This window comes from Urocampus carinirostris, chromosome 2 (assembly GCF_059441175.1).
Source record: "Urocampus carinirostris isolate Australia breed hairy pipefish chromosome 2, RoL_Ucar_1.0, whole genome shotgun sequence".
NCBI lineage: Eukaryota > Metazoa > Chordata > Actinopteri > Syngnathiformes > Syngnathidae > Urocampus > Urocampus carinirostris.
Window position 1 is genome coordinate 33,148,110 of NC_142350.1, and position 13,587 is coordinate 33,161,696.

The window sequence follows — 13,587 nt, forward strand, 5'->3', positions numbered from 1 at the left end:
AGTACAGTCACATAGTTGGGAAAAAAACATGTTATTGCTCTAGAGAGTTGATTGAGTGTTGTCTTCACCTTGGTCCTCCCGGACTGTGAGACCCGCTGTTGGGAACTCGGCGCGGGGAAGGATTGGGTCGGAATGTTCAGCATGTTGAAGATGCCTCGCAGACTCCAACACTTTCCGAAATCTATTGAAATGATCGCAGTTGAAGTAAAACGCTCACTGTTCTAATGCGAGACGAATGTATAACTCGCTAAATCGCCTCCCTTCTGACACATCGCTGTCAACACAGTTGTGCAACGCAAACAAGCTACGATGTTTTATGCTAAACCCGGTAACAAGCTCAAGCGTGAGCTAAAGAATAAATAACCTCTCCGTAACATTTTCTTCACAATAACTTGTGTGACGTGCTTCATCCGGGATTTTCGGAATGACGGGTAAGCGAGCGGGTATTTAAATTGACCAGAAGAACATTCCTGCAGCTGTGTCACAAAAGCCTCGACGCATTACGTCATCAAACATGGACAGGAATTTGAGGTGTCATCCACAGGTACAGTGCATCGGCGTGCTGCGGCGACCCGCTAAGTAGCATGTTTACGTAGCGGCCATATTGGTCTGGTCACCGTTCGCGTTAAGGCAACGTTTATACATTGAAATAAAAATCATAACATGATCATTTTGCAACGTATTTTCACGCAGGTAACTTTTTTTGTCAACTTCAAGACGTGCTGTTATGACGGAAAATTAATAAACAAAAATATAAAGACAGAAAATATCTAATATATTAAAGCCCTAATGTGTAATATTAACCACTAGATGGCACTGTTGTCTGGTATGAGCTAGGGCCAGCGATACACGGTGGCAACATACTAGAAGAATTTAGCACCAATCCGAGAAGGGATACCGCAGTGAAAAAGAAATACAAATGAGCTATGATTTTTTTGTATATAAATATAAATTATCATTGGTATGATAGTTCGTGTATGTTTGCCTAGTATTCAAATAAAAAAAAAACAGTTTTTACTGGATGAGAGTTTATTTGTACCACCAGGAGGCATTAAATGTTAAACACTGTCCCTTTAAAACAACAATTTATGAACTGTTATAAGAGTTGCAAACAACTGCATTGAAATGTTAACACTTGAAATGAGATTAGTATTTACAATTCAAAATCAGTGTTAGGAGGATAGATTAAGATTTTTTTTTAAACTTAACAATGTTCTATTTTTATTTAGCAAATCAAAGTAAATGCATAACCTTTTATATATCAGATACATAACCATATAAAAATAAAAAAATAAATGAATAAATATGACTCCTGTATGTATAAAATATCTATTCAAAAAACACAAAGTTAAAGGGAGTTATTCATCCAGTTTTGATGTCTACTGATATACACTATGGTAATTTGACACATGAAGGGGTAAAACTATAAAACAGTTCCAGAAACCCTGAAAGAGGATCGTTTTGCAAGATTTTTTCTTGTACTTCCATCTTGTCGATCAAGAGACGTGAGTCTAGTGATGTGGTGCAGCCTTATTTTTAGAAACATTGAAACAATGTAAGCCACCAAGAGGACCTGGTGGTTGTCAATCTCAAATTGGATATCCTGAATGCGCTCCACTTTGTGCCAATTTCCTCCCAAACAAAGCACGTGACCACAGGCTCCTATGATACTCGCCCAGCTCTAAACAAATAACAATGAAAACAATTCTAGTTAGAACTATTTCTACAGATGAAAAGTTATTCCAGCTTTCCAGGACTCTATGGTATGGCGTTGAGGGCATCCATAAGCAGCACATAAACCGGCATTCTCTTTTGGATTATATATTTTTTTGGGGCTCCACCCACATGTACTAGAACAGGGGTCGGGAACCTTTTTGACTCAAAGAGCCATAAAAGCAAAAAATATTAATTTTATTTTGGGAAAGAGCCACACCATATATTATGAGACAAATTTACAAAATTGCTAAACCCGCACCCCAGACAAAAGCTCAGTCTTCAGCACATTTATTTTTGATGATTTGATAAAAAAATATGAAAAGAGAATAATGCCAGAGCCCCTGTCCCAAAATCAACAAACATACCACTTTAAACTTGTCTCTTTCTTGTAATTACTCAAGATCGGTTAAACTCCTTTTGACCCTTTTTTTCATACATATTGGTTTCAAAACCAGTTGCAAGCAGTTATTGTGTAAAAACGTCACAACATTCTGCAAATAGGGAGCCTGATGAGCTCACTTTTGGCGCAGATGGCGTAGGGCGAGAGATGGGAGGGAGTGCTTGCGCTTTTTGCATGGCTCCACCCATCCCTCCCACTCACCCAATCAAAAGACTAAGTTCTCTTCCGGTGTTTTGGCGTATTTACAGTGTGTTCTGTGGATTCATCATAAGGTATCTGAACACTGAACACAGATTATATAGTGAACTTTTATATAAAGGATTCTTTAGCGTTGTACAGCCAAAACGAGTTTTTTCCCCCCTTTTTTGTGTGACACCTTGACTGTAAATTGTAGTGAAAAACGTGCCCTATATATATACTGCGAAGTAACGTCGGCTACTTAACTTTGGGTTGGATTTGCGTGTACCTGAATAGGATGAATAGTAGATTGGACCTGGGACACTTGGCCTTTGGCTAAGTTGATTTTTGCAATCCAGAGATGGAATAAGAGCTTGCTCTGTCCACTCCACGCATCGGCCCGGTATTGCAGTACCTCCGGGAACGGTGCATTCGCAATGATCGCAGCAAGGCTTTAGGGCTAGGACCTTAGCTTGGCCTTTTGGCTGAGAGTAAGTGTCCCGGCTCCTAGGCTTTGTAGCGTATTATGAACTGACCGATAACGGATAATGGATAATGAATAACGAAGATAGAACAATAACCCTTAAAAACCCCCCATCTCAAGTTTCGAACAAGACGGAGATATTTTGCATGCAATCAAATTTGTCTCTGAGCCATAGATATTCATAGAGAGAGCCATATATGGCTCGCGAGCCATAGGTTCCCGACCCCTGTACTAGAAGATTCGTTTGACCCGACTAGTTAGGCTCGCATTAGTCACGCTGTTCAAAGGGGCGTGGCGTAACTCGTCCTCTATTCAAATCTGTGGTATCATTACGCAGGTAAGTCATTTAAAGATGACGTAACACACAATTGGTGCATTTTTAAATTATTCCAAAGGTTTGAAATACATTTTAAAATAAATCTGATATTGCATCTTGTTAGGTTCTGCATTTTAAGTGTAAGTTTACAAAATAGAAATATAAACATTTGGGTTTATTTTTCAAAGAGGTGGGCTATAATCTTTTATTTTATTCTTATTTATTTCATTATACTCTGTTTCGTTTTATTGGTCTGATAATGGTACTGTTAGGCACTGTGCCCTATATGTTGTTACATGGCAATGAAGTACTAAATTGTGTGCCATATTTTCCCGTTTGCTGTTTTTTTTTTAATGAATGGAAACCTTAATTCAGTGCATGCGGTTCGCGGGCCCATTGCAGTCCGCGGCATGATAGTTTGAGGCCCCACCTTCAAATGGAAGTTTAACAGGACAGGTTGTGTTACTTAAAAACTAGATGTCACTGTATTGTGCCATGCATCCAAAACAAGTACAAGTGTGAGGAAGAATACAAACTACAGAGACACGAAGTGACCATAAAGCACTAGTTTTCGTTTCATTTTTTGCCCAGCCTTTTGCAAAGAAAGTGAAAAAAACAAAAGAAAAAAAGGAGATAAGACAAGAAGCGAAAAGGAAAGGAAAAAGGGAAAACAGATAAAGAAAAAGTTTTATATGTCGAAATGTCCTTGGGCAAGACACTGAATCCCTAATGCCCCCAACAAGCAGGTAGGCGCCTTGCATGGCTGATTCCCTATTGGTGTGTGAGTGTGTGTGTGAATGGGTAAGTGTGAAGCACATTGTAAAGTGCTTTGGGGTGTCTTTATTGACTCGAAAAGCGCTATATAAATGCAGACCATTTACCATTTTACCATTTGTAAAGGATAGTGAAAAAGAAAAATCGAAGAAAAAGAAAAAACGGACAAAAAAAGAGAGAAAAAAAACCTAGAGTGAAAACAAGGTAATGGCAGCCCACATGAATTACGGATTAATTCATTACGGATTGATTGCTTTATTTGAATATTAGTTCCTGCTGTCTTTTGTTTTTAGATCTTACTTTGTGTTGATATTTAAAAGGAAAACACAATTGAGAGCAATGGAATGTTTTTTATCATAGTTTATCTCGTGGAAAACGTGATTTGCCCCTTTTATCCCAGACCTTGGTTTAGGCGGCCCACAAGTAAATTAAGTCTGAGATCCCTGCCAAACCATTATTTGTTAATACATAATACAAATATTTTATTTTGATGTATTTAAAAGAAACGATCAAATATAGTTTATAAAAAGAAAAAAAGACATGTTTGAAAAGAGCAGAGATTCAAGATAGTCGCAAATGAAATCGTGCATTAATTGTTTTATTGTATTCAACATCACATTGTTACATGATTATATCATAAATCAACATTTCTATAATCGTAAATAATTTACCATTCATGAAACCGATCAAGAAAAATAAACCTCGGCTACCTGATTTGCTGTCACTGTCGTCATCTTCATCCTCTGAATCTTCGTCTTTTTTATCGGAGCATTGAACACACATCTCTCGTCTCAAATCAGTATTTATAATACAGAATATTACATGTATTTTTCTTTTTAAGTCACACAGTCTTTGGGACTGACGGAACCAAGAAAGGATGTCACCGAAATGCTAATCTGATAAATGGATTATTGTACCTTCAAAATAAAACACTATACATAGTCTTGTCGTGACATGTAGACTATTTGTTTTGTGTATTTTACACGTTTATTAATAAAGTACTGTAAGTCAATTTACTTTATATTGTTTGGCGACGTAATGGTGAAATCAAATGTTTGTTGTACTACTTCAGATATCCACCAGAGGACGCCCGTGTCGTGCTTTTATTTTTTTAATAGTTATGCATTGGTTGATTTCTATGTTAATATATTTATTTTGTTATTTTTCCGGGGTACATTTATGTGCAATGATAATACAAAAACTTTCTACAGCACATTGAATTTATTTACTGTCACAACTGCTTATGATAAGTTTGGTCACGCATAAAAACATGAGGAACTTCGATTTAATATCAAACGGAGAGCAAGTGCTAAAAAATGAGTTAAATTTTAACTCATTTTTGTCAGCACGTGTCAACACTTTTTATAGCGAATAAAGGGCAGGCAATTTTATTGTTTTATTATTAGTCAAGTTTATCTTAAATTCCCTTTTTTGTCATTTTGATTCTCATCTATTCTTCCACCTAAATGACATCGACCATTGACTAGTGATCTTTTATGCATAATCCTTTAACTAAAACCTAAATTTCCAAATGAAATGCGTTTTCTCATTCAAACTTTCATGTTCTTATAATTTTTGTGCTATAAGCCCACATTTTTCTTTCTACCCACTTCCTCCATCCCTCATAATACGATTTATATTTAAAATCATGGGCGTAACCAGCCCGTTTTTGGGCGTGTTCAAGCACCCACTAATCAACCCAAGCAACCCCCCAAATAATGGCGTTTTTAAAACTCAAGATAGGCTAAAATATGATGAAAAACACTAGATAGAAAATAAAAAGTAAAAGTAAACGAAAATTTGAAGAACGCTGCGTCGGAAAGACCCCACCCGGTCCACTGCCTTAAAATGGTTGAGTCCATTTCATTCCGAGCGCCGCATCGTCGTATTTCTGCCGTAGTATTTTGTAATGTGTACTATAGTAGATTTTTCGTAGTATATCATTAGTATTACTTTGGTGGTATTTTTGTATTATTTTTGTTGTATTTCTGCATAATAGAATCTATGTGGTATATCCGTAGTATGTTTGTAGTATTACTTGAGGTGTATTTTTGGGGTATTTTGTAATATTTCTAGTTGGATTTCTGTAGTATTTTGTAGTATTTCGACATCAGATATTTGTAGTAAGGGCAGCTTGGTGGGGCAGTGGCTAGCGCGTGTGCGGCACAGTACTAAGGTCTTGGGAACCTCCTGTGTGGGTTCAAATCCAGCTACTGGACTTCTTGTGCGGAGTTTGTATGTTCTCCCCGCGCTTGCGTGGGTTTCCTCCGGGCACTCCCGTTTCCTACACTGCTGACCCAGTCAAATTGCTTTGTGTGCTTGGCTGGTGTTTTGGGGTGTTTAATGTTTCTTCAGTGCTTTTTTTTATCAAAAAGTGTCACAACCGGGAACCCAAATTGTTCAATGAGCTTACATTTAAAGATTCCAAAGACATGCATTTCAGGTGGATTGGCCGTCCAATTTGTCCCTAGGTGTTAATGAGCGAGCGAGTTGTCTGTCCCTGTGTGCCCTGCGATTGGCTGGCAACCAGTTCAGGGTGTCCCCTGCCCACTGCCCGATGAATGCTGGGATGGGCTCCAGCACCCCAGCGACCCTACTGAGGATAAGCGGTGCTGCTAATGAGATGAGATATTTGTAGTAATTCTGTTGTATTTTTTATAGTATTAATGTACTTTTACTTTGTAGTATTTCAACAGTAGTGATTTTGTTGTATGTCTGTAATATTTATGTAACAGTGTTTTTATATTATTTTGTAGTATTTCTTTAGTCATAATATTGTAGTATTGCTGAGTTTATTTCTGTTGTATTTTTGGTAGTATTTCTGCAGGTGTATTTTTGGGGTATTTCCATCGTAAAATCTTTGTAATCTATCTGTAGTATATTTGTTGTATAACTTGGTGTATTTTTGTAGTAATTTTATAGTATTTCTGCAGTCCAATTTTTGTAGAATGTTCACAGTTCAACGCCGCTATACAGAGACACGAAAGCCGGGGGGAATCGGAGAGGAGGCGGACTTGCTAACACGAGGTGGTGTATCCCTGGATTTTCACAAAGAAAAGTTTTCCATCTGCCGCAGGGATGTCGAACTTTTGGACTAGCGTGACGTCATCCACTCCGCTACAAGCACCCCTAGGGCATCATGTTAATCTGTTAATAAACAACGGGGTAGACTGCTGGAAGTGTGAATTTCCCTACGGGGATGAATAAAGTATCTATCTATCTATCTATCTAGTATTTTTGTAGTATTTCTAAAGTCAGATTCTTGAAGTATTTATATAGAATTTTTTTTGTATTACTGTAACTTTGTTTTGTAGTACTGTGTAGTATTTCTACAGCAGTATTTTTGTAGTATTTCTGTCGTAATATTTATGTTGCTTGGTCTCCTTGAGTCTCCAGAGTTTCTATTCTTCCTTGTGCTTTCACTACAAGATACACCGACATCTAGTGGTCGGGTATGACACATTGTCCCTTTCAATTGGTTAAAATACTCTTTTGTAATTTGTTGAGGCCTAAAAATGGACAAATCAAAGGAAATACATTTTAATTCATACATATTTATTATGATGATACTGTTGTTTGTGGCTAACAATCTGCTTATCTCTTTCTCATTCCTCTTTTAAGCAAGGTTGACATCAAAAAGCGTAATGCTCGATTAAATTTTTCAATGTTCTCGTGAGATCGTTCACATTTCCAATGAAATGCAACTTCTAAGCAACCTGTGTGAACACCACATGTGTCTTGCATAAGAGGACCCCTGACGTCACACGCAATGCACTCATTGATTGTGGAAGTACTCATGGATGCTAACGGTTTAGGAAAGTGGCCTGGGTCTGGTGGGAAAAAATCTGATTTGTGCCATTCAGATGGACTTAAACACGTCCCGGCTGTACTAAAAATCTGATTTCCCTGCAGTGTGAATATAGCCTTAGTTTCAGAAGATAAGAGCTGAGCTCAATGACGCACTACTTCAGCCCCTCAATATTTTGTCCTTATTTTTCAGAATGCTGAGTTAATGAGGACTAGCTCAAGTATCACATTGCTGCGTCTACTATTCCCCTCCGCAGGTTTTTTGACTACTTGAGTCAGTTAAGGGTCGAAAATACACAGGAATGGCCAAAGTCTTATGAAGACTTATACTCATGTGCATGAATATATGCACCCCCCATACATACATGCACACAAATATGAAAAAAATCTGGTACACTGACCCCCCGACGGGGATAAATACTTATTAAAATAGTAAAAGTAACAAAAAACATTATAACAATTTGGTAATAAAAACGACTGATAGCTGATTATGTCGAGTCACTCGTCCCTATCTGATCACACCTGACCCTTGACCCCACTCTCCATTTCCTTTGAAACCTCCTGCATCGTGGCACAAGGGAGATCTATGACTTTGGTATTCCAAACCAATCTCATGGCTGCTTATGATCCATGAATAGAGAGTACGTTCGCGTCTGGGGGTCCACCCCAGAGCTGCTACCCCCACTACTCTCCATCCCTCCCTCCCTCGCTCTCTCTTCTTTCTTTTCTTGTGTACCCTGGTGCTTCTCTGTTGCTTCTCTCTGTTTACTTTCTCATTGTTTATTTTGTGTGTTGACGTGCCAGACAGATGGCACGCACGGAAAAAGGTCCCTCTCAAGTTTGGAACGACCCGACCCGAATGTATTATGCTAACAAAGGAAACAAATGATAGTTTGATTAAGATGTTCTATGTGGAAAGAGATCTCCTTGTGAGTTGAGTGTGTACATCACAACACAACTTTTGAACGTGACTCATAGTAAAAATAAATTATCTAGTACAGTCTGAAAACGGGGCAGCACGGCGGCGCAGTGGTTAGCGCTTGTGCGGCACAGTTCATGTCATGGGAACCTGTCGTGGGTTCAAATCCAGCTCCAGACATCCTGTGCGGAGTTTGTATGTTCTCCCCGTGCTTGCGTGGGTTTCCTCCGGGCACTCCGGTTTCCTCCCACGTTCCAAAAACATGCATTTCAGGTGAATTGGCCCGTCCAGATTGTCCCTAGGTGTGAATGAGCGAATGAGTTGTCTGTCCCTGTGTGCCCTGCGATTGGCTGGCAACCAGTTCAGGGTGTCCCCTGCCCACTGCCCGGAGATGGCTGAGATGGGCTCCAGCCCCCCCGCGACCCTAATGAGGATAAGCGGTACGGCTGATGAGATGAGTCTGAAAATGTAACTGCATTTGAAGTGTTGTAATATTGGAATGTGTAACTGCATATACGGTGAGGAAAATGAGTTTTTGTTCTTTCTTCCGCTCAGAAATCATGGAGGGATTTTCATCGTTGTCCACTGTGAGAGAGATAAACTAAAAAGAAAAATCCAGAAATCACAATGCATGATTTTTTAACGATTTATTTGTATAATATAGCTGCAAATAAGTATTTGAACACCTGAGAAAATGAATGTTAATATTTGGTACAGTAACCTTTGTTTGCTATTACAGAGGTCAAAGGTTTCCTGTATTTGTTCACCAGGTTTGCACCAACTGCAGGAGGGATCTTGGCCCACTCCTCTACACTGATCTTGTCTAGATTAGTCAGATTTCTGGGCTGTCGCTGAGAATTACGGAGTTTGAGCTCCCTCCAAAGATTTTCAAATGGGTTCAGGTCTGGAGGATGGCTGGGCCATGTTAGAACCTTGATAGAACCTTGATATGCTTCTCACGGAGCCACTCCTTGGTTTTCCTGGCTGTGTGCTTCGGGTCATTGTCGTGTTGGAAGACCCAGCCTCAACTCATCTTGTATGCTCTGACTGAGGGAAGGAGGTTGTTCCCCAAAGTCTTACAATACACGGCCCCAGTCTTCCTCTCTTTAATGCAGTGCACTCGTCATGTCCCATGTGCAGAAAAACATCCACAGAGCATAATGCTACCATCCCCATGCCTCGGGTAGGGATGGTGTTCTTTGGATTTTACTCTTCATTCTTCTTCCTCCAAACTTGCTCAATGGAATAATGTGCAAAACGTTCTATTTAGGTCTCATTTGACCAAAAAACCTTCTCCAATGACTTCTCTGCATCATCCAAATGGTCATAGGCAAACTTAAGGTGGGTGTTGACATGTGCTGGTTTAAGCAGGGGACTTTTCGTGCCATGCCTAATTTCAAACCATGACGTCTTAGTGTGTTACCTACAGTAACCTTGGAATCGGTGGTCCCAGCTCTTTTCAGGTCATTGACCCTCTCCTGTCATGTAGTTCCGGGCTGATTCTTCACCTTTCTTAGAATCATTGAGACCCCACAAGGTGACATCTTGCATGAAAAAGTCACAATTTCATTTATAAAATAAATTGTCAAATGTTTATGTTCTTTTCGGCGGCAGTGGCTCAGGAGGTAGAGCGCTCGTCTTGGGATCAAGAGATCGCAGTTCGAATCCCGGCTCCTCCGTGTTACATGTCGAAGTGTCCTTAAGTAAGACACTGAACCCCTAATACCCCCAATAAGCAGGTTAGCGCCTTACATAGCTGCAAGGCCGCTATTGGGAAATGCGAAGCACACTGTAAAGCCCTTTGGGAAGTCTTGACTTGAAAAGCGCCATATAAATGCAGATCTTTTCATTTCATTTCATTTTCCCCATATCAATCTCTTCCATTTTTTGGCCAATCTCAGACTCGGTCACATGGCTTTTTCTTTGCCATTCTGTTTTGAAGGCCAGCAACTCAGAGTCGCCTCTTCACTGTAGATGTTGCTGTAGAGTTGACGCTGATGTTTTGCGAGTACTTTTTAACCAAGCAGCTAGTTAAAGACCACGTACGTATAAGGCGTCTATTTGTCAAACGACAGACTCTAATGTATCTTTCCTCTTGCTTGGATGTGTCACGAGGTCTTCCTCTTCTCTTTCTACTGTTGTGCTGTTCTCTGAAGGGAGTAGTACTCATCGTTGCAGGAAATCTTCAGTTTCTTGGCAATTTCTCGCATGGAATAGCTTTCATTTCTTAGAACAAAAATAGACTGTCAAATTTCACATGAAAATTCTCCTTTTCCGGACGTTCTGAAAGTTAAATCACACACAAATATGATGCTCCAGAAGCTCGGCTAGCGAAAAGGAAGGTCAGTTTTATAGCTTCTCCAACCAGCTAAACTGTTTTAAGCTGTGATAACATTTTTGCACAAGGGTTTTCTGTAGCCTTCTAACGCAATTAGCAAAAAGAATATAGTTTTAGAACACTGGGTTGCTGGAAATGAGCCTCTATACACCTATGTAGGTATTCCATTAAAATGCAAACATTTGCAACTAAAATAGTAATTTACCATTAATGGGATGTATTTGAAATTAGAATCATGTCTTTTCATTAAAATAAAAAATAAGAACGTTTGTAAGACACCTGAAACTTTTAAACAGTAGTGTACTCCTTAACTACCACACATTTTCTGAAAAGATAACCCGATAATACTCTTAGAAGAACTATATATATATATATATATATATATATATATATATATATATATATATATATATATATAAACCCGCCAAACATGTATCTAAAAAGCTAATTCTTCAGCACTTTTTATTTTACTGTGTGACATTTGATGATTTGATAAAATCTATAAAATTGTAATAATGTCAGAGCCCGTGTCCCATATCCATATAAACAAAGCCACTGAAATTTAGTTTCCCTAGCGCAGTTGTTTTGGAGCGAGAGGCTCATTTTGACTGCCGTTTGTCCTGAATAACGGTTTCAAAACAAGGTGCGAGCGAAGTTATTTTGTACAAATGTCACTGGAATACTGCAAACCATGATACCAATGTATTTACTTTGAGTGTAAACGGCTCTGGGTGAGAAGACTGCCATTGAAAATATTCAGTTTTGTAAGTAATTTTTTCCTTTTTTTTCTTTTTATATTTCTAAATACTTGTTAAACTGTTTATACTCTTAGCTGTTATTGATTATTTTTTGTCTTGCTGCTGTAACAAAAGATATTTGCCCATTGTGGGACAAATAAAGGATTATCTTATCTTATCGCTGTGTGTATAGTTCTGCCCATTCCTACCGCTCACCTGATTAAATTGCTCTGGGTGCTTTGCTACGGCTTTTGGGTGTTTACAGTTTGTTCTGTGGCTTACCATAAAGTGTCTTAACAATAAATACAAATTGTTTAAAGAGCTTCTATTTGAAGAATTATTTAGCAATTTCCAGCCAAAACGGGGTCTGTGGATGTGACACTCTGACTGTAAATTGTAGTCGACTGTGCCATGAACCCAATGGGTTGGTATCTTTGCCCTGGCTTCCCACGTGCCTTGATAGGCTCCACATGTATCGATTCAGTATATAATGTGTTCCATTTTATCCCCGAGCCAGACCAAATCAAAAAGAGCCATAAATGGCTCACAAGTCATAGGTTCCTGACCGCTGCCCTAAATCTTCCTGTCGACTTTTCCTCGGACTTGGTGGGCATTAGAGAAATCGGAGTGTGTTTTGCCATCTGTCTGTCCAGCCTACTCTACTGGTCATTGTAGGGTGACCTGGCATTGCACCCGAGTTCCACAAAGGACTTGATTTTCCTCCTCTTCTCTGACTTCACACGCTTGTGTCCAGTGTTTCACCACCTTTCGTATGTAAGGTAAAAATTTTGGCTGCTATCATGGTTTTAATTCGTAAAATCGCAAAAGAGTTCTACATTCTCAGCTGGAAAAGGAATGCAAAAATTTTCCAGTTCATAGACCTGCGCATGAGGGGATAATATAAAGTGTTTTGATCTAATTTGTCCACCCTGTTCATGTATTTGTTGAGTTCAACAAAAAAATTCAGGCTTTTCAAATAAAAATGTAAAGGTTATCCATGTAAAGTGTGTGATCATTTCCTGGAAGACACTCAGGTAAGGTTAACAAAGTGTCTAACAGGGTACTGGTCTGACTAACATAGGTCTGCATATTGAAGCAATAGTCTGTTGCTAAGTCACTCAATATATACAATTCAATGCCGTATTATACACGCTTCTTGGTATTATATACTTTAAATGAAAAGCGGTCACACCATAGTATCATGCCTTCTACTGTATTCTGCCAGGTTGGGCATAGAAGTTTGTCTGCTCAACAATATGCGAGAACAGTCCATTTGTTCGTAAAAGTTCCAGGAAGTCTACTGGCTTGGCGGATTCCAGCGCAGCTGACTGGCCAGTAGGTCCAGGGGTTTATGTAAACGGGAACACTTGAAGCTTCCAGCCAATCTCATGCCACCTATCATCATCTATGTATTCAATTACCTAGTTGTTTTACAGTCTCCACATTGTTCCAAGTGATATATAGTTTGCCGTTGGGCAGAAGACTTGAGTCTTGCCATATCACCCGTAAAATCCAGCAAGATCAAGTCAGAACAGGACTGGAGGTGAACATCGGGATTTGGGGATAGCCCACAGATGCTTCATTCTTTCCAAACCATGCCAATATCTTTAAAAAAAAAAAAAAATGGTCAGCCATTTTGTCAAGGGTTCTCGTTAATGTCAGTCAGCTCTGTGTTGTATTCACAAACCCAGAATATGTATCTTGCTCATTTGTTTTATTTGTGTTATTGTAATAAAAACTTAAACAGAAATGCTTGGCTCCAGCGCTTGTTTTTACACAGAGGAGAAGAAAGCTTCTTCTTCGTCACATACAATCATGATTATTTAGGCACAGATACATTTTAATATTTACACATGATAAAATATTTTTATTTTAAATACCATTCCAGGAGGGCCAGTCAGAACAAAATTAAAACATGA

General features: G+C 39.0%; 1 protein-coding gene and 1 pseudogene across 3 annotated transcripts in view; one reads left to right on the forward strand and one right to left on the reverse strand.

The window, feature by feature from the left end:
• The window catches only part of cyb5r4 (cytochrome b5 reductase 4), a 31,247-nt gene extending 26,510 nt beyond the window's left edge, over positions 1–4,737 (reverse strand). For all 3 annotated transcript variants that reach the window (XM_088326231.1, XM_088326232.1, XM_088326230.1), the window contains exons 1-2: positions 4,578–4,737; positions 69–181 (exon numbers count right to left, since the gene is read on the reverse strand). In XM_088326231.1, coding sequence (XP_088182357.1) covers positions 69–181; positions 4,578–4,650 — 186 coding nt within the window. In that variant the 5' untranslated portion in view covers positions 4,651–4,737. The remainder of the gene's footprint in view (positions 1–68; positions 182–4,577) is intronic.
• LOC148371675 (U2 spliceosomal RNA) lies at positions 2,615–2,730 on the forward strand (annotated as a pseudogene).
• Positions 4,738–13,587: the final 8,850 nt, after the last annotated feature.